At 50.0% G+C, this 25,793-nt stretch overlaps 1 protein-coding gene across 1 annotated transcript in view; it reads left to right on the top strand.

The window, feature by feature from the left end:
• The window catches only part of Eya2 (EYA transcriptional coactivator and phosphatase 2), a 104,649-nt gene extending 79,148 nt beyond the window's left edge, over positions 1 to 25,501 (top strand). The window contains exons 9-15 of the mRNA XM_032904801.1: positions 6,168 to 6,257; positions 14,683 to 14,741; positions 16,802 to 16,962; positions 19,729 to 19,843; positions 20,487 to 20,608; positions 22,626 to 22,726; positions 24,847 to 25,501. Of these exons, the coding sequence (XP_032760692.1) occupies positions 6,168 to 6,257; positions 14,683 to 14,741; positions 16,802 to 16,962; positions 19,729 to 19,843; positions 20,487 to 20,608; positions 22,626 to 22,726; positions 24,847 to 24,927 (729 nt within the window). The 3' untranslated portion in view covers positions 24,928 to 25,501. The remainder of the gene's footprint in view (positions 1 to 6,167; positions 6,258 to 14,682; positions 14,742 to 16,801; positions 16,963 to 19,728; positions 19,844 to 20,486; positions 20,609 to 22,625; positions 22,727 to 24,846) is intronic.
• Positions 25,502 to 25,793: the final 292 nt, after the last annotated feature.

Below are 25,793 nucleotides of genomic sequence, written 5' to 3'. Positions count from 1 at the left end.
ATCAAGCGAAGCATTACCTGGGAAAGCCCTGCAAAGACTGTGAAGACGCGTCAATTGTATTCAGATGAGGACACCTATGTGTGTGTGTGCATCACCTTGCTTGGTGCCTCCAGAGGCAAGAAAGAAAAAAATCACCAAATCTCCTGAAGCCGAGCCACAGGTGACTGTCAGCTACCTGATATGCATGCTGGGAAGCAAACCTCTGGCAGTGCAGCAAGCTCTCCCTCAGCCTCTGAGCCATCTCGCTGGCCCAGGGACCAACTGCTGCCCAGGGAGTTCCAAGCCACGCCCATCTCTCTGGCCCAAGAACCAACTGTTGCCCAGGTGGTTCAAAGCCACGCCCCTTGCCTTCTCGCGTGATCATTGCGCATCAGATTGATTTCGTTTTATAGTTTTACCATCTCTCTTCCACCCAAGAAATACAAACATCCATCCATCCGAACACAGCGTAGCAACCACCAGGCTGATGTCTGAACAGCCCACAAGATGAAAACCACCTCCTGGAACTAGAAGAATTTCATCACAAAGGCATTTTTAGCATTGGGTCCCCGTACTTCGTGGGGATCCAGAGTACTGTCTCTGCCCCAAGGGCAGTCCCACTCACTACCCCTCTCTAGCCCCCTAATCCAAGGCATGCACAGACCACCACGATGCCATCAAAGTTAATTCCAGAAACCCGCAGAACATTAGGGCTTGCTGGAAAAATCTGCCGAGTCTGGGCCTGGTTTATAGCTTCTCAGGGAGACAGCCACCCGCAAACATCCTAGGCCAACAAGAATGGCATTCCATCCTCCCCACCCTGCCCCAACAGAGCCCTTCCAGGGGCGTGTTCCACATTGAGCCCTTCTCCAGTCTCCCCGTTCTGGCTTTAATTGCTCTTGGGTTTTCAAGTCATCCATGTATGGTGGTGCTTGTTTAGCAAGTTAACCACTGGACCCTGCTTTAATCGGAAGAGCGTGCGATGGTTAGGAACGTGCCTTTCAAGTGCCTGGCATCCCCTGGCTGCACCGTGGGACATCAGCTGCTCTTGCTGTGTCTTTGATGGGGGTGTGAGCCCTCCACAGGAGTCAGCGGGAGGAGAACTGGTCTGGGACTCTGGGACAGGTGTGTTTAACCCTCCGAGCACTGTTGGCTGATGCAGGGCTCGGTGTGACTCTGAAAGCATAGTGAGGAAGCTGCCGCGCTTTTGGCTGCCGTTTGACTGGATCTCACGGTCGACTGCATGACCAAAGCCCACTGAGCTGGCTGGGGTGTCATGGAGGATGTTCCGAGTGCATCCAGCAGGCAGCAGGAGGTACATGGGAAGCTTCTCTCCAACTCTCACACCCGGATTGTTTTTCTTTTATAGCTTATCTGTCCTTTAAAACAATAGTAAGTATTCGCAAGTATGTCTGTGGCAGGGTATGTACATATATTCAGATATATGTGTATATGTATATATGTGTATATATGTATATGTGTGTTTATATATACATACATGCACACATACATGTATATGGTTCGCGTGTGAATGCACATATGTGTACAGCTGGCCAACGAGCTCCAGGAACCTGTCTCTGGCCCACCTCCAGCCCCGGGGTTACAACTGAGCCACCATGCCTGGCTTTTTCCTGGGTGCTAGGGACCCAGACTCAGGTCCTTGGACTGCATGGCAGGATCTTTTCTGACTGAGCCGTCTCCCCCTCCCCTGTGCCAATCATTTTCCGTATTCAGAGCAGCACAGGGACATCTGACAGACTTCTCTCTGCTGAGATTTGGATCTTGCATTTTGCTCTCTTCGCCTCCTTCAGCTGGATGGTGCGGTTAGATTGCAAAGATTGCAAACGTTCCCATCTTTTGCAACTTGCCATCAGTTCTGTAAGGATCATCTCTACGTAGGTCCCTTGCTCACGAGTTTCTGACCAAATACCTGATAAAAGGCAACTTATGGAAGGAAAGGGCCACTTTGACTCACAGTCTGAGGGGGAGCATCGTCTGTCCGTGGTGTCTGGGAAAACAGGGGAGCAAGGAGGCCACACTGCGTCCTCAGGATGCACACACAGAGCAAAGAGCCAGCCCTACTGACCCACTTTCTCTAGTGAGGCTCCACCCCTTACAGGTTCTACAACCTTCCAAAACAGAACCGCCATGTGGGTACCAAACGTTCAAACACTTGGACCTGTGGGGCTTTTCACATTCAAGCACAATAATGAGAATGAATTTTCCGCCCCCCTGGGTTAAAAAAAGCAAAGTGGTATTTCAGAATATGTTGCCAATTATTCGTAACTGTTTTAACCCAAGAAAAGCTTTTGAATTCGTGACATCATATACAGATAAGTATTTGACAAACAGCAGCCCCCACCGGCCACCACCTTTGCTCTCTGCCAGGAGGCGACAATCTTCAACTTGTGCTGTGCTACTTAGATTCTTATCTCCCGAGTTTCCCTTTTCTGTCTTCTCTGTGACCTCTGACTTCGCAAAACGAGAATAAAAAATTTAGTTCGCAAGGCTGGAGCCCTCGCCTAGCACGTGCAAAAGCCCTGGGTTCCCTCCCAGCACCAAAAGAATAAATACATTACAAGAGGCCTTTAATCCTAGTGCTTGGGAGATGGAAGAAAAAGGGTCCAAGATGAGCATTGGCTGTGTAGTAAATTCGAGGCCAGCCTGGGCTACATGAAGCCCTGTCAAAAACAAAAAGAATGAAGGTCCTGTCTCTCACCCTTCTGGTCACAAGCACAGATCTCCTGCTCATGTCACGCCGACCTCGGCTTCACTCATATCGCAATTCGGACTCTTAGAACGACATAAACACTCTCCTCAGAGAAACGGTTTACCACAGTGATTGTTTGGTGCTGAGTCGGCGCCTTTGAGCCAGATGACTGTTCTCCTCTCTCCCCCTGCGTGAGAGAGTCACACTCACAGTCAGGTGCACAGCGGGCATGCCTTTCACAGTGGCCTTGCACAGGCACAGGGAAAGCACGCAACCTTTCCTGGGTCACACTGACTCCCCAGGCTCCAAGAGGTTTGTTCCCGGTTGCCCTCTGCAATTACAGAGTCTCTGTCTGCCACCTCCTGGCCAGAACCCTGAACAGAAGGCTCTGAAGCCCTGAGGTGTCCTGGCCTGCTTCTGCACAGCTGCATGTCAGCAGCTGCTCTCCCCTTGTTTGCACTTTTCCTTTTTGTTGTCTTGTTTGCTTTTTAATTTTGTCTTATTTTTAAGGTCAAAAGAGGTCTGAGTTTGGAATTATTTACAAAAAATGCCTCTCTCTTTCTCTGTGTGTGTATCTGTCTGTCTCTCTCTGTCTCTCTGTCTCTGTCTCTCTGTCTCTGTCTCTCTGTCTCTGTCTCTCTGTCTCTATCTTTCCCTGTCTCTCTCTCTCTGCCTGTCTGTCTCTCTGTCTCTCTCTGTGGGTATGTACATGTATGTGCGTGTATGTGTGCATGCTCACGGTCATGGGTCCATGTGCACACGGAGGCCAGTGGACAATCTGAGCTACTATTACTAAGCGCCATCCGCCTTAGCTTGAGACAGGTCTCGCTGGCCCAGAGCTCACCAGTTAGGCTAGTCTGATTAGCAGGGAGCCACAGGCACCCACCTGTCTCTGCCTCTCAACACTGAGATCATACGTCTGCACACCACACTGAGCGTTTTATATACATTCAGGCTCAGGGATCAAACTCAGGTCTTCACGCTTGAACAGCAAGCCCCTTACTGCCTGAGCCATCTCCCCAGCCCTCTGTCCAGTGTTCACTTAAGGTTTGTTCTTGTTTCTGTTGATGTGGTAATCAGTGACCAAAGGCAACTTAGAGGAGGAAAGAGTTATTTGGTTTATACTTCCAGGTCACAGTCCTCACTGAAGGAAAACAGGCAGGAACCTGGAGGCAGGAACAATGAAGGAACACTGCTCACTGGGTTGCTGGCTCATGCTTAGCAAGCTTTCATACATAGCAGTGACCCACTTCCTAAGGATGGCACTCTCCCAGTGCACAGGGCCCTTCCGTACCAATCACCAATCAAGACAGTCTCTCTCAGACGAGGCCAAAGGTCAGTCCAACACTGAGGCAGTTCCTCAACTGAGATGCCCTCTTTCCAGGCGACTCTAGGTTGTGTCTAGTTGACAATAAAAACTGACAGACACATACTTGAACCCACTGTCATCTGCAAGTCTGCCCTCTCATTACCTTTATCCTGGAGCCTGGGCATAGGTTAGGCTCTGTGAAGAGATCTGTGTTGTGGAGAGTGTAGGAGACTGCAGGGCTCTTTTTATTTTTTATTTTTTAAGATTTATTATATATAAGTACACGATCGCTGTACTTCAGACACACCTGAAGAGAGCATCAAATCTCATTACAGATGGTTGTGAGCTACCATGTGGTTGCTGAGATTTGAACTCAGGGCCTCTGGAAGAGCAGTCAGTGCTCTTAACCACTGAGCCATCTCTCCAGCCCGACTGCAGGCTCTTAAAGCTCCCTACTGGACCTGAGATATCACTTGTGCCACATACAACACCTGAGCCCTCAGGGCCCAGCAGATCTGTCTTCTAAAATCGTTCTGGATCTGCAGTCTCTATGCAGGGGCGATGCGTCTCTCTCTTCACAGGCTGGAAACACTGTGAGCTTGTATCTAGCCATACCCCAAGCACCTGGAAAAACAACTTTAAAAAAGAAAGATTAACTTTGCTCACGTGTTCCAGAGGGTTCTGCCCGTGGTTGCTTGGTCCTGGGCCCTCAGACAGAACATCATGGCAGCAGTTGTGTGAGGAGGACACCATTCACCTCGTGGGGGGAATAAAGCAGAGAGAGAGGGAGGGAAAGAGGGAGGAAAGGAAGGAAGACAAAGACATGTCTAAGGATACAACAGTTAACAGTCAACCCACATTGGCCTACTTCCTCTAGCTAGGCCCCATCCACTGAAGTTTCCAGAAACTCCCAAAATAACAAACAGATAGGGACCAAGAATTCACTACCTGAGCTTGTGGGGACAGTTCAGAACCAAATCAAACACTGAAACACACACACACACACACACACACACGAGCTAAGGTAGTGGTGTACACCTTTAATTCCAGTATTTGCAGGAGGCAGAAACAGAGCGATCTGTGAGTTGGAGGCCAGCCTGGTCTACAGAATGAGTTCCAGGGCAGCTAGGACTACACAGAGAAACCCTGTCTCAAACAAAACAAAACAAAACAAAACAAAACAAAACAAAACAAAACACAGGCTGTCAAGATGGTTCAGTCATTAAGAGCACTGTCTGCTCTTCTAGAGGCCCTGAGTTCAAACCCTCACAACCATCTGTGCTGGGGTCTGATGCCCACTTCTGGCGTGAATGCGTACATGCAGATAGAGCACTCATATACATAACATAAATAATAAAGAAATCTTTAACAAAAGAAAATAAAAAACAAGCAGCCCTTCATTTGAGTCAGACACAACAGACCACCGGCCACGTTCACTGTGCCGTGGAATGCATCGCCCTCCGGGAGGGGCGACTGGGAGCCAAGCCTCCTTTCTTCTTTCCTGACATGAGATCCCTGACCAAAGCAAGCTAAGCTACAGAAGGAAGGACTTTTTGTGGTTTGAAAGTACAGTCTCTCGTGGGGTGAAAGTTGTGTGGTGATAGCTGGGGTGGTTGGTCAGTTTGGGTCCCCAGTCGGGGAGCAGGACAGATGACGGCTCTACCCAGCCCCTTTCTCATTTTCCCTTATTCATTTGGTTTGGGATCCCAGCCCCGGCAACAGTGCTGTGCACACCTGATTGGGTCTTCCCACCAGGCAAACCTTTCTGGGCACATCGTCACAGGCGCACCCAGGAGTGCGTTGCCACGATGAATCTATGTCTGTCGAGTTGACAATGAACCATGACGGTAGCCAGCTGTGCTCTACACAGTGGAGATGGGGAATGGACACATCGGCATGGTCTAGCTGTTTTGCACTATATGCTCTGACCAGCTTGCTTCCGTCCCCTGTCATGGTTTCTCAGAGATCGCTTGTAGCCGTCACTCCAGAGTGGTCTCACTGGATGATCTCTGCCTCTTCTCTCCTGGTATAAACAAGCTCTCCTCATCCCAGGCCGTTCTCCCAGCCCCACAAGAGTTGGGAGCTAGCCGGAAGAGCAGAGACATCCAGCTGCCCTCCAGAGCCCCAGAGGCGACACATGCAGAAAGCTGTCCCTTCTCTTTCCCACAGGACACCACGACGTCAGTGCGCATCGGCCTGATGATGGAGGAGATGATCTTCAACCTCGCTGACACCCACCTGTTCTTCAATGACCTGGAGGTCAGCACGCCACGCTCGCTTTCACAGTTGCCGGGGTTACTCCTGTTTAGTTGGGGATCAGGGGTGCCATCTCTGAGAGAAATGTTTTCTTCCCCTCCCCCTTTTAAAGTTTTTGGAGACAGGGTTTCTCTGCGTAGCCCTGGCTGTCCTAGAACTCACTCTGTAGACCAGGCTGGCCTTGAGCTCAGAGATCCTATGAGCGCAGGTGTGCAGCCCCCACTGCCTGACTCCTTTCCTTTTAACTACATTTTTTTTTTGTTTATGCATGCCAGAGGGCATGGATCCCCTGAGGCTGGAGCATAGGCTGGGGCGAGCCAGTTCCATGTGGGTGCTGGGACCAGAATGCAGGGTTACAGAAGAGCAATGGAGACGCCCTCCAGCCGCCCCTTTTCTCTCAGAGACTCGAATCACTAATGACTCCTAAGAAAGTACAAAACTGTAGTCAGTGTCCTTTTGGGGGGCACTCTTGTCAGAGTGACCTTGCTGGACCTCCTCTCCCTGCTCCAGGCATGTGGGGTGGTGGTTCTGCTAACCCAGTTTAAAAAACAAAAAAACTGCTGGCCTCTTCCTCTTCCTCTTCCTCTCTTCCTCTTCCTTCTGAGATGCCTTTACGTAATATGTTCATTAAGGCAGACGAGTGCAGATCCTCTTGGGACAATGATACTTAGCAGTGGGGCCAGAGTGGAAGCTTTTTAGAAAAGAATTTACATTTTTAATAGGATATTGTATTTATTTACATTTCAAATGCTATCGCCTTCCCCGGTTTCCCCTCTGCAAACCCCCTATCCCATCCCCTTACCCTGCATCTAAGAGAGTGGTCCCCCACCCACTCACCCACTGCCACCTCCCCCCTCTGGCATTCCTCTACAATGGGGCATTGAGCCTTCACAGGACCAAGGGCCTCCCCTCCCACAGATGTCAGATAAGGCCCCTTCAGCTCCTTCAGTCCTTCCCCTAACTCCTCCATTGGGGTCCCTATGCTCAGTCCGATGGTTGGCTGCAAGCATCCACATCTGTATTTGTCAGTCTCTGGCAGAGCCTCCCAGGAGACAGCTGTATCAGGCTCCTGTCAGCAGGCCCTTCTTGGCATCAGCAATAGTGTCTGGGTTTGGTGTCTGCATGTGGGATGGATCCTCAGGTGGGGCAGTCTTTGGATACCCTTTCCTTCAGTCTCTGCTCCACTCTTTGTCCCTGCGTTTCCTGTGCTCTCAGGTGTGTCAGCATGCCTGGGAGACCAACTCTCTCCCAGCAGGATTTGGGTACAGAGAGCTGTGGCACGGGGTCAGCACCAGGCGCAGATGGAAACCGGAAGGCAGAATTTACATTCTTCTGGTGCATGTTTTACCAAGAGGGAGAAGGACAGAGACAGCAAAATACACTTAGTGTGTTTGCCCTTGGACCCCTGAGCAAGATGCAAAAAGGGCAGAGAGTGTCAGACATAGCTTAACTCATTTGTTTGGACCTAGTCTCTGTCAAAAGATATAGGGATAAATTCAAAGGAAAAACATATTTAAAGAGAATTCCTTGGGGCCAGTGAAATGGCTCAGAAAGTAAAGGTGTTTGGGGCCTCCTAACCTTGATCCCAGAACCCACACAAAGCTGAAAGGAGAGAATGGAATCCTCAAACTTGTCCTCTGACCTCACCTATACACTGTGGCACATGCACACACTCGCCTCAGATTTATGTGTACACGCACATGCACACGCACACGCACTCACAATAATAATTTCTAAATTTTAACATTGGAGGAAGGGGTTCTAAAAAAACAAACTGAATAAAGTAGAACAAAACTATAGACACAAAAGCTGAAAGAGACAGACAGACGACACAGACAAAGGCTGAGAGAGAGAAAAAGAGTCCCATTCCCCCCCTCCCCCGGGTTCAAGCTAACAGCTGCCATCAGGTTGAAAGGTGACCAAGCAAGGAGGGAAGTAAGACTTACCCTTCCTCATGATAAGTGAACAGCTCTGCTTAGAGGGAAGAGGACGGATTCCCCCCCGGAGAGCCGATGGACTCACAGGCTTCAAGCAGCTTCTGTAAGTTGTCATCCCAGTCACTCAGAGCAGAATGAAAGCTAAAGGCGACCTAGATTAAGCCGGACATGAAAGGACATTGCTGCCTACCCTGAGGATGTCGCCGGCATTTCAAACACCCCTGAGGACTAAGCTGTGGGGTAGAAATAGCTCCCAGCAGAGGCAAGACATCAAGGGGCCCCTACGAAGACCACAGGGCTGCAAAGGGCTTTGTGGTTGAGCAGCAGGAGGCCCAGGCAGGCACAGGGCACTCCGTCCATCTTGGTGAGCGAGGAATCAGCCAGGTATGTGTGGGCTCCAGGCAACTCCTGCAGACTCCCACCCTCTGGTCTTTTTTTTTCCTCTTAGAGTCTTTTGAGACAGGGTTTCTCTGTATAGCCCTGGCTGTCCTGGAACTCTCTCTGTAGACCAGGCTGGCCTTGAGCTCAGGTATGCCCCCCACTGCCTGATTCCTTTCCTTTTAACTACATTTTTTTTTGTTTATGTATGCCAGGAGAGGGCATGGATCCCCTGAGGCTGGAGCATAGGCTGGGGCGAGCCACTTCCATGTGGGTGCTGGGACTAGAATATGGGGTTATAGAAGAGCAATGGAAATGTCCTCCAGCCGCCCCTTTTCTCTCAGTCCCCAAAGTCAGTGACCATCATGGCCACAGTTTGTGGAGAACCATCTCAGGCACCAGACAACTGGGGCTGCTGGGGAACTCCAGATTGTTCTCATTCTCCAAACCCTGTTCAACAACGTCCCCATGCCAGGTGCCCCAGGGTCCCTTGGCAGAATTGAACCCATGTCTTCCAGGAGTAGACACACAGGCTGCTTGCTAGGACAGGCAGCCCTGTGGGACCATGTTGAGCAGTTCCCCAGGGTGGGCTGCAGTCAGGCTCAGGAGGGAGGCAGGCACCTATGACAGACTCTGTGGGCAGGGGCTTGGGGAGCAGCATCCTGTTAGCTGTGCTATCTATAAATAGGGCCCTCAGGGGACTCTCCTGCTTCCTCAACCCAACCAAGAACATATGTCACATCATGTCAGGTGGAGAACTCTGAAGACAGCAGGAGGGTAGCAGAGGGGCCGTAATGGAGCCCCTGGATTTACCTGGAATCCTGGCCTCTCTTCTGTAGCTGTGATGAAACACTCTGACAAAAGCAACCTATAGAAGTAAGGGTTTATTTTAGGGCACAGTTCCAGAGTACAGTCCACCACTGTACGGACCTCAACGTCTCAGGTATTCAAAGCAGCTAATCACATCACGTCCACAGAGCAAAGAGCAATGCATGCCTGGGCTGTGTAGTGAGCCAGCCTGGGCTACATAGTGAGGTCAGCCTGGGCTACATAGTGAGGCCAGCCTGGTCTATGTAGTGAGGCCAGCCTGGGCTACATAGTGAGGCCAGCCTGGGCTACATAAGATTAGGCCAGAGAGAGAAAGAAAGAAAGAAAGAAAGAAAGAAAGAAAGAAAGAAAGAAAGAAAGAAAAAAAGAAAGAAAGAAAAAGAGAGAGAGAGAGAGAAGAAAGGGACGAAGGGAAGGGAAAGAGAAAAAGAAAATAAGGAAAGCTGGTTGTGGTGGCAACCACCAATCGGATTTGCTGAAGAGGAGAGGACACTTAAATCTAAGTGCTTAAAACTAAGGAAGCTCTCAAAATCCAGTGATTCATGATGTCAGGAACAGGATGTAATTGAAAGGGTCCCCAGTGGCTACAGCTGGGGTGATTGTTCATTTCGTAATAAATAATGAGCTATTAAATTCCAACTCAAAGTGCAGAAGAAGCACTCACAGGTCCGTGCTGACAGACAGCACAACCATGAGTAAGCAAGAAAGGAGACGGCCCATCTCCCCAGCAGAAAAACCCCACACACTGTGTGCACGCCCTGCAGCCTCTACAGGAGCTGGTCTGCTATGGCCGAGGCAGATGGCCAAGGTCAAGGGTAGCTCCTTCTGAAGGTCGTGAGGAACACAGGCTTCCAGCTCTTGGTGGTCTCCGGTGTGCCTCAGCGTGCATGTGTGTCACCCATCTTGGCAGCACTCTTCCTCCGTGCATGCTGCTCCCTGTGTCAGATCGGCACCTTTTCTCCTCCAAGCAAGCCCTAACCTGCCTGACCCTACTTAGCTTCCCAGATCAAACCAAATTAGGCTCGTGCAGGTGATGCAGACAAAGGCAAAAGTCTCCCCTGGGTGCAGAGGGAGAGAGAGAAAGAAAAATAGGGACTCAGCAGAGTCGAATTCAGTGACGACTTCCAAATAAAGACAGGCTCACAGGCATCGGAGGTTAAGATGCCCACACAGCCTCTTGTGAGGAGGACAGTTCAGCCCATAACCCGCCCTGGCATCCTCTGCTTCACTTTCTCCGTGTGAGGTGGGAAGATAAGAGTCTCCCTTGATGTATGTAAAGGGCTAGGCAGAGCCCCTGCCTGCCACAGTGAAAGCTCACAGAACATCTTAGGCTTGTCTCCTCCCAGGAAGTTTTCAGTCATTTATTCAAAAGTAATGAATATGTGTTTAACCTCTGTGTGTGTGTTTGTGTGTGTATGTACGTCTGTGTGTGTGTATATATGTATGTCTCTATGTGTATCTGTTTCTCTCTGTGTGTTACATGAGTGTATCTGTGTCTGTGTGTGTATATGTCTGGGTGTGTCTGGGTATGTTTGTGTGTATTTGTGGGTATGTCTCTGTGTGTGTATGTGTGTGTCTATGTGCTATGTGTGTTTATGTGTATATGTGTGCATCTCTGTGTGTACATGTGTGTGTGTTTGTATGTGTATGTGTGTGTTTGTGTCTCCGTGTCTCTCTCTGTGTATGTGTGTGCATGTATATGTATGTGTGTGTCTATGTATGTATCTGTATGTCTGTGTATATCTCTACATGTGTCTGTGTCTCTGTGTCTCTCTGTGTGTGTACATGTGTGTGTGTGTGGTGTGTGTATCTGTGTGTCTATGTGTCTATGTGTGTATTTGTGTGTATGTGTGTATCTGTGTGTGTGTGTATGTGTGTGTGTATATGTGTGTGTGTGTGTGTGTGTTATTGAGGAAGGAACGTAGAGCCTCCTAGTGTGTTTTAGGTAAGCACTCTACCAGCAGGCTAGACCCCAGCCCTTAACTGTTTTTATTGTTTTTTCTGTACTGAGGAACAAAACTAGAACCCATGCTTGCCAGGCAAACACTGTGCTGCTGAGCCACGCCCCCAGCCCCTGTTTTGTTGTCATGGTGATAGTGGTGCTGGGGAGGACTCTGAGCTGAGCTGTGCACCTGCTACACAAGGGCGTCTGTCTGGGCCATGCCCCCTGCTCTCGTGATTTCTATTATCTTTATCATCGATTTGCTGGCCCTGTTTAGATATGGCTAATCCTCTACTGCCTGCCGGGCCAACCTCAGCTTCTTCCCGTGGATCTGTTGTTTCCTGCCACATATAAACATCTAGATCATTCTTTTCCCACTTTCAGATTCTCTGTATCTGTTCTTTTAAAATATCACATATTTAGTAGGTATACACACGCGCGCGCGCACACACACACACACACACACACACACACACACACAAAACCCCATAGTGAATGTCTCCTTCTTAGCTGCTTTTCCACAATTTCAGATGCCTTGGAATCCTTCTGTGAGCAAACTTGAGGACCTGCCCTGGTCTTCCAGGTTATGAAGTTGGAGTTCCCCCAACGGGTATACCACCGGTCATTCCCCTCCGTTCCATATAGGCAGAGGGGAGGGATGTGTTATCTGTGTGTGTGGTGCATGCATGTGTCCGTGTGTATGTATTTGTATGTAGTGTGTGTCCATGTGTGTGCACGTATGTGCGTGTATGAATACATGTGTGTGCACATGTGTGTGCACATGTGTATGTGTGTTTGTATGTTGTATGTGCGAGTGTTTGTGTGCATGGGTGTCCATGTGCATGTTATATGCCCTTCCTCCCATCCCTCACTGCACCAATAAGCAAACATATGGTTGATCTCTCCACAAGTTCCCTAATCCATATCATCTCACCTGTGTAGAGGTTGTCAGAACTCTGTCTTTGTTGTTGTCCCACTGAAACCCTTTCCTCAGGCTAGTCCCCTTTGACCTGAGATAGACCAGAGTTTTTCTGCAATCCATATGAAGGTACCTCCCCTCCAGCTTTGAGGACCGTCCTACACACCTGGGGATACAGCAGAATTAGGAGCAGGAATCTTCCTCCAGAAAGCCCAGTCAGGCTCCCTGTCCCCTGCATTGTCCGGTGGCCTTGGCCGATGGCTCAAGGGGTAACTTGATCCAGGTCAGCTGGTGGAGTATGAGGTAGCGTCTAGCGAGTGTCATGGTGTTTTATGAAGTCCGAAATGTGATCGCGCCTGTTGTCACAGTTTAGCGCCCCTGACAATCCCTCACAGATGAGAAAAGCAGAGCCTCCTTACGTGCCTTTCCCCTGAAGTCAGGGATGCCCTGGGGTGGGAGCTGTCTGACCCCGACAGGGCGCTCAGGCCTAAGAGAAGGACAATCTGTGCCAGGTCTGCAGGGCATGTAAGACAGACAGTGCTCACGCTGCTTTTGCAAGCCTGGATCTGCGAGGGCAGCCTTGCACTGTGCATGCAAACCGTTAGGTGATGGGGCTGCCTCTCCGTTAGCAGAGCGCTTGCCTCCCATGCTCAAAGCCCTGGCTCCACCCCTGGCACCACAGAAAGGTACCGTGGGAGCCCGTACTCTGTTCACATGTAGTGGAGGCAGAAAGATCAATAGTGCTGGGTCAGCCTTGACCACATCGTGAGTTAGAGGCCAACTTCGTTGTCTCAGAAGAAAAATGAAACTCATCAGGGTGTTAGGATGACTCCTGGACCCTACTTCATGCAGGATGGCTGTGAAGCAAAAATCTCAGATATCCACAAGCACCAAGTAAACAATGCGGACTTCCAGGCCCCAGGACACAGCCAAAGTTCAGTTCCAAGTGACATAGTACCTGGAACTCAGAAAGAGGTCCCCTTGGTTTAGATGTTGGCGATTGTTTCAAAACACACTTTGGGAGCGTCTGGAGCTGTGGCCCAGTGGTTAGGGCACTGACTGCTCTCCCACGGGACTCAGATTCCATTCCCAGCACCCACACGGAAGATCACAACCCTCTGTAACTCCAGCTCCAGGGTATCCTTCACCCTCACACAGACATATATGCAGGCAAAACACAGAGGCCCATAAAACGTAATTAATTAGTTAATTAATTAAATCCAAGTTCCAATTCTTTTTTTGTTGGATATTTTTTATTTGCATTTCAAATGTTATCCCCTTTTCTGGTTTCCCGTCCATAAACCCCCATCCTCCTGTTCCTCGTCCACCCATCCTCCCACCCCTGCCTGCCTCCCCACCCTGACATTCCCCTACACTGAGGCATCGAGCCTTGGCAAGACCAAGGGCTTCTCCTCCCATTGATGCCCAGTAAGGCCAACCTCTGCTACGTATATGGCTGGAGCCATGGGTTTGTCCGTGTTCTTCTTAAAAGAAAAAAGAAGAAAGTTATCCCAACACCAGCCTTTGGCCACTACATGGATGAGTGTGCAAGTACATGTGTGCACACATGACCATGGATGGACACACACACACACACACACACACACACACACACTTTGCCGTGACCCCAGCTTCCAAACTATTTCCTGGCAGAGCTCACTAACCCAGTCCAGGAGCTGGAGGTTGACAAACTCCTTTGTCCTAGAACAGCACTCTCCATAGAACTTTCTGTGCATCCTGCTTTATGGTGTCCTCAGGTACAGGTGGTTGTTGATACAGAAGGGAAACTGAGGCACAGAGCAAGTACCCATGGTTTATGGAGCAGACGGTGACCGGCCGAGGTTAATGCCTGGATGTGACAGACCTCCCTGTGTTGTGAAGGTTAAATAGCACCCACCTGATGGCCAGGGTAACTGTTTTCCTAGAGTCTGGGGGAGCCTGAGTCCCCCCAGTGCCACATCAGCCATTCCCCTTTACATATGGGAAGCTCACTCAGCTGAGCTGGCCACTTACCTGATATCATCGCTCCTTGTGGTCACAGACTTGTTCATATGAGAGCCAAAGAGAAAGCAGTCAGCACCTCAGCCGAGGCCCTAACCTTTAGTGACAAACCCAGACCAGCCCCCAGGAATGCCAGCTCCAGAGCTCACCCACCCTCAGCTCAGGAAACGCACTCTTAAAACCAAGGCCACCAGTCTGGGATGTGTTAATAGTGTTTGCTGAGGAGGCATGAAGCCCTAGGTCTGTCACTGGTGGTGGTGAGGCTCCCCTACACTCAGGAAGTGGAGGCAGGAGGATCAGAAGAAGAACAGAGTCGTCCTCCACTACATAGTGAGTTCAAGGCCAGGCCGGGCTCCATTAGACAAAAACATCACCTCCACTGCAGACTAACTGGCCCACCTTTGTCCTTTCACATTTCCTAAGGACTGTGACCAAATCCACGTGGATGATGTCTCATCCGATGACAATGGCCAGGACTTAAGGTAAGGATTTGGGGCTGAGTAGTTTCCCTCCCACTTGGGGACCTCCACGCAGGTCAAACTGGACTCCCGTCTTTACCAAAGAAAAGGATTTCAGGGTGAGCCAACATGAAGTTTTTCATTAGTGGTTTTAGTGTGTACAGATGTGCTTATCTGTGCATGTGTGTGTAATGCCAGATGTTACACGTCTCCCTTTATCACACTTACTTTATTTTTGATATGGGCTCTCTCAGTAAACCTTGAGCTTACTCTTTCTGCTAACCTGACTGGCCAACAGCCCCAGGCATCCTCCTGTCTCTCTCTAAAGCACCCCACCCCCGCACTGAGGTTACCTCTCCATGCACTGCATCCTTCATGGGTGCTGAGGGTCCAAACTCAGGTGCTTGGGCTTGTGAGGCAAGCACTGTACCCACTGACACATCGCCCCAACCCCAGGTTTTCTGCAGAGTCTGATGGAAAGAAAGGTATTTAGGGAAAGAGTAAGACTCAAAGGGGAGGCCACTTTATTGTCTTTGCCATGAGATAGGTAAGTAAGTAGGTAGATAGAAGATACATGGATGGATGGATGGATGGATGGATGGATGATAGATGGGTAGATGGGTAGATGGATGACAGATATATAGATGGATTGATAGATTGATAGATAGATAGATAGATAGATAGATAGATAGATAGATAGATAGATAGAAGATACATGGATGGATGGATGGATGGATGGATGGATGGATGGATGGATGGACAGATGGATAGATGGATGATAGATGGGTAGATGGGTAGATGGGTAGATGGATGACAGATATATAGATGGATTGATAGATGATAGATAGATAGATAGATAGATAGATAGATAGATAACTGGTAGATAATAGATAGCTAGATACAGAGAGATAATTGAAAGTTGATTGATAGATTGAATAATAATAGAAAGATAATCAACAGATTAATTGAGGATTAATTAACTGATGTAAATGGATAGGTGATAGATAGCTGATAGCTGATACATAGATGGATAGATAGACGATAGATAGCTGGTAGATAGATTAGCTGATTGCTAGATGTTATGTCGTTGATAGATGAAAAGTAGATAATGAACAATTGAATGAATATTAATAGAAAGATTGATGTTTGACTGTTGGTAGACAAATAGATAATTAATAGGTAGGTAGATAATAGATGAAGATGGATGGATGGATGGATGGATGGATGGATGGATGGATGGATAGATGGATGGGTAGGTAGATGAATGGGTGGGTAGATGGATAGGTGGGTAGATGGATGGATAGATGGATGGATCAATGAATGGATAGATGGATGGATGGATCGATGGATCAATGGATAGATAGGTGGATGGATGGATGGATGGATGGATGGATGGATGGATGGATGGACGGACCAATAGATAGATAAGTAGGTAGATGATCAAAATTGGATAACTGAGAGATGGAGGATGATGGAGAGATTAATTGATTACAGAAAGATAGATGTGGACACCTGTAAGACCCTGTGGCCAGGTGAGTTGCTTCAGGAGTGTAATCACAAGGTTTAAAGATTAAGCAAAGGTCAAATTTTAAGTAAAATTTAAAAGTTAAGTGAAGATACATGAGCCAGTTTACGTATTCCTCCTCAAGGATGTTGTTGTGGTGAGCACACTTGAGGTGTCTTGTTTGGATGAAGGACAAGAGAGGAGCACAGAGGTGTCAGACTCAGGGTTCTGAACACCTTGGCCCCCAGTAAGCGCAGTTCACTGGCACTTGGAATTCCACAGGGCAAGGATGGAGGCCTTCTCAGGCTTGGCTACTGTGTGCAGAGGCAGTGACAGTTTCCAAATGAGTCTAGGGGTTCACTCTGATGCCCAAAGACAGAAACAAGGGCTCTGTTTGACCCTTGCATGTGCACGGCCCCAGCAAGCATGCAGCCTTCTTAGGAATCCAATGAGAGCTGAAGTTCCTCCCTTCGGACACATATCAAGTGTGTCCAGGGACCCATGGATACCGCAAGGCCTACTGTGGGTCCAGGGACCTGAATCTCCTCACACTAATGTCATCCCTGTCCTGTCTCTCCAGCACATACAACTTCTCCACGGATGGTTTCCACAGCACGGCGCCAGGGGCCAGCTTGTGCCTGGGTACAGGTGTTCACGGCGGTGTGGATTGGATGAGAAAACTAGCCTTCCGCTACCGTCGGGTGAAGGAGATGTACAATACCTACCGCAACAACGTGGGCGGTGAGTGACGGGGGTGGGTGGTGAATGACGGGGGTGGGGGCAAACATAGACTAGGTGGGGTGTTCCTGGGCCCTGCTGTGAGCCAGACTTTAGAAGGTTCTGGAAGATTTATGAATACAAGAACATCAGTGGGCTGTTTGGTTCGGGGTGTGTGTGTGTGTGTGTGTGTGTGTGTGTGTGTGTGTGTGTGTGTGTGTACACATATATGCAGGTACATACGTATGTGTGCATGTGGAGGCTGATGTCCAGTATCTTCTTCAGTCACTCTCCGCCTTGTTTTTTGAGACAGGAACTCTCACTGAACCTGGGCTTGCTGCTAGGCTGGGCTAGCTGGCCGGCAAGGCCCAGGGACCCTCTTGTCTTAGCCTCTCCATCACTGTGATCACAGGTTAGTGCTTGTTACACGATGCTGGCCATCCCGACCAGACTCTCCAGTTCTCGTTTGGCTTTTGAGGCACAGCCTTTCTATGGAGCCAGGCTAGCCTTGAACTCACAGCAGTCTTTCTGCCTTGGCCTCCCAAATGTTGTGGTTACAAATGTCTGCCAACCACTCCTGGCTGGCTTGATGTTACTCAGTGAGTGACACATCTTGTCCCAGAATGCTGTGTCCCCATGAGTCTTCTTGACACCACCACCAAAGCTACTCTGGTGGCAGACTACATCTGTTCCTAGAAGAATATAGATGCCCGGCCCTATCCCTGCCATCCTTCAAGCCTGCTGCTCTCAGAAGGCCACGGTCCTTCCAAGCCATGCTGGGTGTGCAGTTTGAGGACCAAGGCTTGTCCCTGGAGCAGCTACCAGAAGCTAATTACAAAAGCATGGCCTGGGGTGGCACAGGGCAGCAGCATTATGTCCCAGTGATCTCACCCTCCCCAACATAGGCTGCCACCTTATCACCCAGGATGACCCTATGTATCCCACAAGGCCGTCCTGGCCATGTCTTGTTAGAGTAGGACAGCCAGGAGGATAAGCAGGCATCAAACACGTGATCTCATAGTTGTTGTTGTAGTTGTTTTGTTTTGTTTTAACAGGGTTTCTCTAGCAGCCCTGGCTCTGAACTCACTCTGTAGACCAGGCTGGCCTCGAACTCACAGAAATCTGTCTGCCTCTGCCTCCCAAGCACTGACTCATGAGCTTATAGTTTTAAATCCTTGTGCAAAGCCCTGGGAAGAAGAGGTCCACGTGTTGGGAGAGGATACCCTGGAGGGACCTGACCCTAGACATTGGGTAGAGGACTAAGCTGGGTAAAAGATGAGGAAGGTAAAAAGGAAACGGTTCAGGATCTGTAATGGAGTGATGGACTGTGCAAAGGTCCTGAGGCAGGCATGCACCTAGTGCTTCGGGGAACAAAGACAAACCTGAGGCCAGCATAGAAGGACACTAGAGCCCTGGCAGGGAAGTGAAGCAGGCAGCTGAGATGGTGTCATCTGGAGACTCTGGACTTTTTTTTAAAGGAGGCTGAAGGCTAAGCTGAGAAAGATAATTTAGAAACATCGAGGGAGTCAGCTGCCGGTCCTGTCTCCATGGTTTCCTCCCTGCGCTAAGCAAGTGTGTCAGCCCCTGGCAGGGCCTGCTTCTTCATCTAAAAGACAGAACGCAATCAGTGCCCATCTCTCGGGCTTCTGCGAGGATGAAAGGAAGGAAGTCTCATTAAAAGCACGTGCTTTGTGCATAGTAAGATCTCAGCAAAGTTGGTCTTTAGTATCTTCTGTTGTTTTCGTGTCCATCTTAATGGTTTGAACCCAGTACATGTTACGATTCCACACACACAGAAGACAATCTTGAGATACTGGGTAGATGGATGGGTTGGTAGATTGATAGATGGGTGGATAGGTTGATGGATGGATAAATGGATGGGTGGGTGGGGTTATATGGTAGTTGGATGGATGGATGGATGGATGGATGGATGGATGGATGGATGGATGGGTGGATGGATGGATGGATAGGTAGATGGGTGGATAGATGGAGGGATGGATGTGTAGATGGATGTGTAGATGATGTGTGGATTGATGGATGGATAAATGGATGGGTGGGTGGGGTTAGATGGTAGTTGGATGGATGATGGATGAATGGATGGATGGGTGGATGGATGGATGGATGATGGATGAATGGATGGATGGGTGGATAGATGAGTGGATGGATGGATGGATGATGGATGGATGGATGGATGGTTGGATGGATGGGTAGATGGGTGGATAGATGGAGGGATGGATGTGTGGATGGATGTGTAGATGATGTGTGGATTGATGGATGGGTGAATGGGTGGGTGGATGGATAGATGGATGGATGGATGAATGGATGGATGGATTGATGGGTAGATGGATGTGTGGATGGATGGATGGAGGGATGGATGGATTGATGGGTAGATGGATGTGTGGATGGATGAATGGAGGGATGGGTGGATGGGTGGGTGGATGGGTGGATGGGTGGATGGATGGATGGATGGGTGGGTGGATGGGATGGATAGATGGATGGGTAGACGGAGGGATGGATGGGTGGATGGGTGGATGGATGGATGGATGGATGGATAGATAGATGAATGGGTAGATGGAGGGATGGATGGGTGAATGGGTGGATGGGTAGACGGAGGGATGGATGTGTGAATGGTTGTGTAGACAGCTGAGTGGATGGGTAATGAATCAGTCAGTGGATGCTCTGAAGGTACAGTAGCTAAACTGAGTTGCCTTTGAGTGCTCTGATTTGACTCCCTAATTCCCCTCAGCTCTTTCTAACACGAGGATGTCCTCTTCACTGCCTTTACTACAGGCTTGATAGGCGCTCCCAAAAGAGAGACATGGCTGCAGCTGCGTGCTGAGCTGGAGGCCCTGACTGACCTCTGGCTCACCCACTCCCTGAAGGCCCTCAACCTCATCAACTCTCGGCAAGTGGCCACCCCTCACCAGTGCACAGTGGTGACACCTCATTCTCACACTGGGCAGGCCTCTCTCGCTTGCATGCTTTCCGGGCTTGGACTGGTGCTTCAAGGCCCAGTGGACACCTGCTGTGAGAAGCTGAGATCACTTTCCCCACTTTTTCCAGGTTCAGAGCTTGCAAAAGATTAGAACTGATCTGTGCCGTCTTGTGGCACCTAGGCCTCAGCCGAGCAGTCTCGAGCTCCTCCTGTGTCACATGGCCTAGCTAGCGAGCTTGCCACTCTCACAATACACTCTCACTTCTAAGTAAGGAAGGAAGCTGGGTATAGTGGGCACTTTTAACCCCAGCCCTCAGGAGTCAGAGGCAGGGGAATCTCTATGTCCTCATAGCAAGTTCGAGACCAGCCAGAGCCTCACAATAAGACCCTGTCTCAAAAACACATAAATAAAAATGAACGAACAAGAAAGGAACCACCTCACTGCACACCAAGGTCAGGCAGCTTTGGGCCAGAAGCAGCTACAGTGTCCCTGGACATCACGCCACCCAGCCATCCCACAGACCACCTCCAGATCCTGCCCTAACCCACCCATGACCCCAGGACTGTCCTGGTAGTACCTTTGGGACTGACACAAAGTTGCCTTTGTCCCCAGACCCAACTGTGTCAATGTGTTGGTCACCACCACGCAACTGATCCCTGCATTGGCCAAGGTCCTGCTGTATGGTCTGGGCTCCGTGTTCCCCATCGAGAACATCTACAGCGCAACCAAGACAGGTAAGATGGGCAGGGTTTGGGGCATGTAAGGGATTCTCACCCAGACCACAAATGACCCTCACAGCCCTCCAAAGAATGTAATTAGACTTGGAGCAAGGGGCAAATCGACAGGAATCAAACGCCCTGCTTACTCTCAGCTCCTTGTTGAGTTCCTTGAAAATTCCAAAGAATGACGGCTTTCTTTTACTCGTGGGGAGGTTCAATTTTATTCTTACATCCAAAATGTTCACAAATAAAACATAAACCTAGGTCTGGGGAGATGGCCTAGTGGGTAAAGTGCTAAATGTGAGCATGAGACCTGAGCTCAGATGCCCAGCACCCACCATAAAAAGCTGGGCATGGGGATTGGGGATTTAGCTCAGCGGTAGAGCGCTTGCCTAGCAAGCACAAGGCCCTGGGTTCCGTCCTCAGCTGGGGGGGGGGGGGGAGCTGGGCATGGCTGGGCACAATAATTCATGACTTGAATCCCAGCACTCAGGAGGCAGAAGCAGGCAGATCTCTGTGAGTTCAAGGCCAGCCTGGTCTACATAGAGAGTTCCAGGACAGCCAAGGTTATGTACTGAGAGCCTGTCTCAAGGGAGGGGAAAAAGCTAGGCATGATTGTGCACGTTTGTGACACTGTGTAACACTGAGGAGGCACAGACAGACGGCCTGGATGAACTGGAGAACTGGGTTCAGTGAGAGACCCCATCTCAAACAACAGAGATAGACATTTAGGAAGGCAGCTGACATTGACCTTTGGCCTCCATAGCACCTGCGTGAGCAAGTGTATCTGTTATATCCACACGAACGTACATGCCTGTACCCCACACATGCTCACAGGTTCTAGTTAGTTGAGGTGGTTTCCTCTTTAGTTATTTTTAAACCCCAGTCTTCTATTTTGTGCGAAGGAATGTGATGTGTGTGTGCGACGTATGTTCACATATGTGTGTATGGACAAGCCCATGCTTCCTCCATTTTGAATCAGGGTGTCTTCCTGAACTTGGGCCTTGAACTTATTTGTTTATTGTTTATTTAGGCGAGGCTGGCAGTCAACAAGTCCGAGATATCCTGCCTGCATGCATGTGTGCATGTTCGAATGCACTCCTGCGTGTATATGCGTATGCGTGCATGCATGTGTATGTACACGTGTGTGCCTGTGTGTGTTCGAAGTGTGTGCATGTGTGCATGTGTGTGTGTGTGTGTGTGTGTGTGTGTGTGTGTGTGTGTGTGTGTGTGTGTGTGTACAGGGACCCTTCCAGTTTGTTAGATGGGTGCTGGAATTTGAACTCAGGTCCTCATATTTGCACAATAAACATTTTTACCAGCTAAGTCATTTTTTTTCCTTCCTAATTTTTTTTAGTGGGGCAAAATAAGAATATAATTATTTCCTGGAGTCCTGAGAATTGAGCCCAATGCCTCGATCACTCTAGACAAACGTTCTCTCACTGAGCTACATCCCCAGACAGACCTGCATCCCCTGTTTTGCTTCTTTTTTTTTTTTTTTTTTTTTCCGGAGCTGGGGACCGAACCCAGGGCCTTGCGCTTGCTAGGCAAGCCCTCTCCCACTGAGCTAAATCCCCAACCCCTTCCCTGTTTTGCTTCTTACTTTGAGATTGGGTCTCACTAAGTTGGCTATCCTGGCCTTGGATCCACTTATATATACCCCCAGGCAGGCTTTAAACTTGGGTTTCCAATCCTGCCTCGGCCTATGACGTAGCTAGAATGACAAGCCTGTGCCGACACCCTTGGCTATGGTATAAGCATGTCTACCATTGTATATTTGGGCTGTGGGTTTGCAGTACTGCAGTAAAGCAGGACAGAGTCCTCTGTTAGTGTGCATTGCCAGAGCCCAGATAAAAGCACAGTAGATAGACAGGGGTCTGCTTTCCCGCCTGCTTGGCCTCTTCTTGGGACGAGCTGCTCAAATTATCTCCTAGCTGTTGTCTACTTCCCTGGACGGCCGCCACCTACATTGCCCCACCACTTGTGGGATCTCCCAGCCATGGTCTCCTTCCTTCCTCCCATCTCCCTACAGGCAAGGAGAGCTGCTTCGAGAGGATCATGCAGAGGTTCGGTCGCAAAGCTGTCTACATCGTGATAGGCGACGGGGTGGAGGAAGAGCAAGGAGCCAAAAAGGTAACCGGACCTCTGTGCAGCCTGCCTGCGGCTCTTTCCTGGCCTGCCTCGCGCACCTTTTCGGGCTCTGCTCTGCAAGGCCGCTCACATTTGCAGAGCCCTGAAGCATCCTGAGTAATTTCCTCTCACAAATCCACCTTTTGGCCCTGGCCACTGCCCCTGGCAGCCTGGCCTGGTCCTGGACCCCAGGGACACTGTGGACCAGCAGGACCAGTGCACGTGCGGGGCATTTTATTTCATGCTCACAGGCGGCAGATTCCGAGAACGCTTCCCTGCTAATAAAGGCGGCATTAGGCTAATGAAAAGACAATCCCACATCTGGGGTCTCGGCCTCCAGTAGAGCACAGGGATCGGCTCCGAAAAGAAACAGCTGCCCGGACCCTGGATCTGGCCCTGTCAACGGCACCCCAGAGAGCACCCACCCCCACCCCAAGGCCAGGCTAGCTCCTAGTTAATGTCATGAAGCTTAATTCAGGGGCCTGCCTTTTCCCTTTGCTCCCATTTCACCAGTCCCACAGAGATGCAAATGTGTTTAGGGTCTCAGTGGGAAAGCTCAGAAGAAGCAAGGCCCCCAGGAGGCTGCCCCAAAGTAGTCTTAACAAAATGACTTCAGGTCTGGCCCACCCACCTCACCTAGGTCCTCTGGTCTATGGCCAGCAGCTGCCACTGTCCTCTTCCATTTCCCCTTGTTCCTTCATATCACAGAAAATGAATGGCCCAAGGTGCCCCAGCCAGTGTGAGGGTTATGTTAGCTGAGCATCTACTTTATGCTATCCGCCATTCTAGACACAAGACCCTGTCCTCACCACTCAGTGGGCACATAGCCTGGGGACCACAAAGTTCAACGTGCCTTGACCTGACAGGGAGTGGCAAGAGCTGGTGTGTGTGTGTGTGTGTGTGTGTGTGTGTGTGTGTGAGTGTATGTGACTGTGTGTGACTATTGTGTGTATGTGTGTGTATGTGTGTGTGAGGGTGTGTTCGTGAGTGTATGACTGTAAGTGTGTGAGTGTGTGTGGGTGTGTGAGTGTGTGTGTGAGTGTGTGTGGTGTGTGTGTGAGAGTGTGTGTGTGAGAGTGTGAGGGTGTGTATGTGACTGTGTGTGACTACTGTGTATGTGTGAGCGTGTGTGAGCGTGTGTGAGTGTGTGTATGTGTGTGTGAATATAAGTGTGTGAGTGTGTGTGAGTGTGTGAGTGTGTGTTCGTGAGTGTGTTACTGTAAGTAAGTGTGTTAATGTGTGTGAGTGTGTGTGTTTGTGAGTGTGTGTGAAGCTGTGTAAGTGTGTGAGCATGTGTGAGAGTGTGTGTGTGTGTGTGTGTGTGTGTGAGTGTGTGTGTGGTGTGTGAAGCAGAAAGTGGAAAACCGGGTTAGTGAGGTGACACATGGCAGCATGAGAGACACGCCGGAGCAGGGGGGATGTGTTCTGAGGGGAAGTGAGCTGAATATCTGCAAAGGTGCAGCCACACCACAGCAGGTCAGACTGAGTGGCCGCAGGGGAGGTCGTAGAGCTGCCCAGACCCCGTAAGGGCTGCAGGACTTATGGAAAGAAATTCTTTCTAACTTTAAATGCACCACAGAGAACAGGGAGATGGCACAGGCGTGTTGAAGTGCCTGCTGTGTAGACCTGAGGACCTGAGTTCGGATCCTCTGTACCTTCTGTAAAAAGTGGGGGAGGGGCATGAGGGCTAAAGAAAGATGGAGCCCAGTCTAGCGGACCTCTGGGTTCAGTGAGAGATCTTGTTTCAAAAAAACCAAGAGAGAAAGACATCGAGCAGATAGATGACTTTGCTGGCTCAGGAACGCCCTTGCTGGGACATCCTCTCCTGCAGCCACCAGCACAGGTGGAAACCTTCATTCCTCCTTCCAGGCCTGAGAACCCTACACTGTTCTCCTGGCCTCTCCAACCCAGCCACTGCCACCCAAGCGGAGGCTGCCTCCCTCTGCTTCCTGTGGGATATCTTGCTAACACCTGCCTGAGGATTCTGCTGTGCCCTGAGAGAGCAGAGTTCAGGCCTCACTGGGGTTGCTGGGCACACCAGGGCCTGCCGAAACGGTCTCGGATCCTCTGGGCTGGCTGGGCAACTTGTCTGAGCACATGTAACCGTCTGCTTTCTGTCTTAGCACAACATGCCGTTCTGGAGGATATCCTGCCACGCTGACCTGGAGGCTCTGAGGCATGCCCTGGAACTGGAGTATCTATAGCGTGAGGGTTGCAGCCACCACCTGCCACCCACCAGCCAGGCCCTTGTCATCTCACACCATGAGGGCCCCAGACACCAGAAACTAGGTAGTGGCCCTATACCTAGGGGACACATTCCACGGCCATTTCGGAAGTGTCCTCTTCCCTTGGGGACAGAGAGTCAGACTCTGCTATGAATTCCAGAGACCCACGTGAGGGCACGCCGGCTCGTCTTGTTCTCCCTCTTAATTTATGGACTGCTCCCAACACTCCCATTACCCACTGGTCCCTGTGTTGTGGTTTCTTGGCTGTTGGTGTGGTTTGGGGTTCTAAACTGCCTGTGGGGTAGCGAATGCCCAGTTTTGTGTTTCAGGGACAATCATTCTCTGGGCGTTGGTTGGTGAGTGAGGCGGTGTGGGGCTACGGGGAAGCCTGTTGCTTACCTTTTCTCTTCCAAGCCCCTCCCTGATGTCATGCGGACAGTGTGGGTGCCTTATGCCGCCATCTTGTGTTGTAGGAGTGGGGGGGACTCTGGGAAGGGAGGGGTGCTCAGCAACAATGGATAAAGGCATTAAATAAAACCACGTTTACATTTTATGTCGGAAGAGTGTGGCGACCTCTGCCCTTTGCATAGGCTTCCACGGGTTAGCACCTTCAAGTTGCAGACCAATAAAATCCAATTTGAACTGGTTTCAGTCAGGTGGGGAAGTGGGGTGCGTTGCCTGCGGCACACAGTACCTGCATCTCCTTGGCCAAATCTGAGCCCTGTTCTCTCCGAGAAGCTGGACTTAGGGATGTTGTCATTAAAACAAAACAAGACACATAGCTCTGTACCTACCCCAAAGGACATAGGAGATAGTCTGTTCTGCAGCCAAAAAGGAGTGGCCAT

This window comes from Rattus rattus, chromosome 5 (genome assembly GCF_011064425.1).
Source record: "Rattus rattus isolate New Zealand chromosome 5, Rrattus_CSIRO_v1, whole genome shotgun sequence".
Lineage (NCBI taxonomy): Eukaryota > Metazoa > Chordata > Mammalia > Rodentia > Muridae > Rattus > Rattus rattus.
The sequence above is the reverse complement of the archived record's forward strand: the minus strand, read 5'-3'. Positions and strand labels throughout refer to the sequence as shown.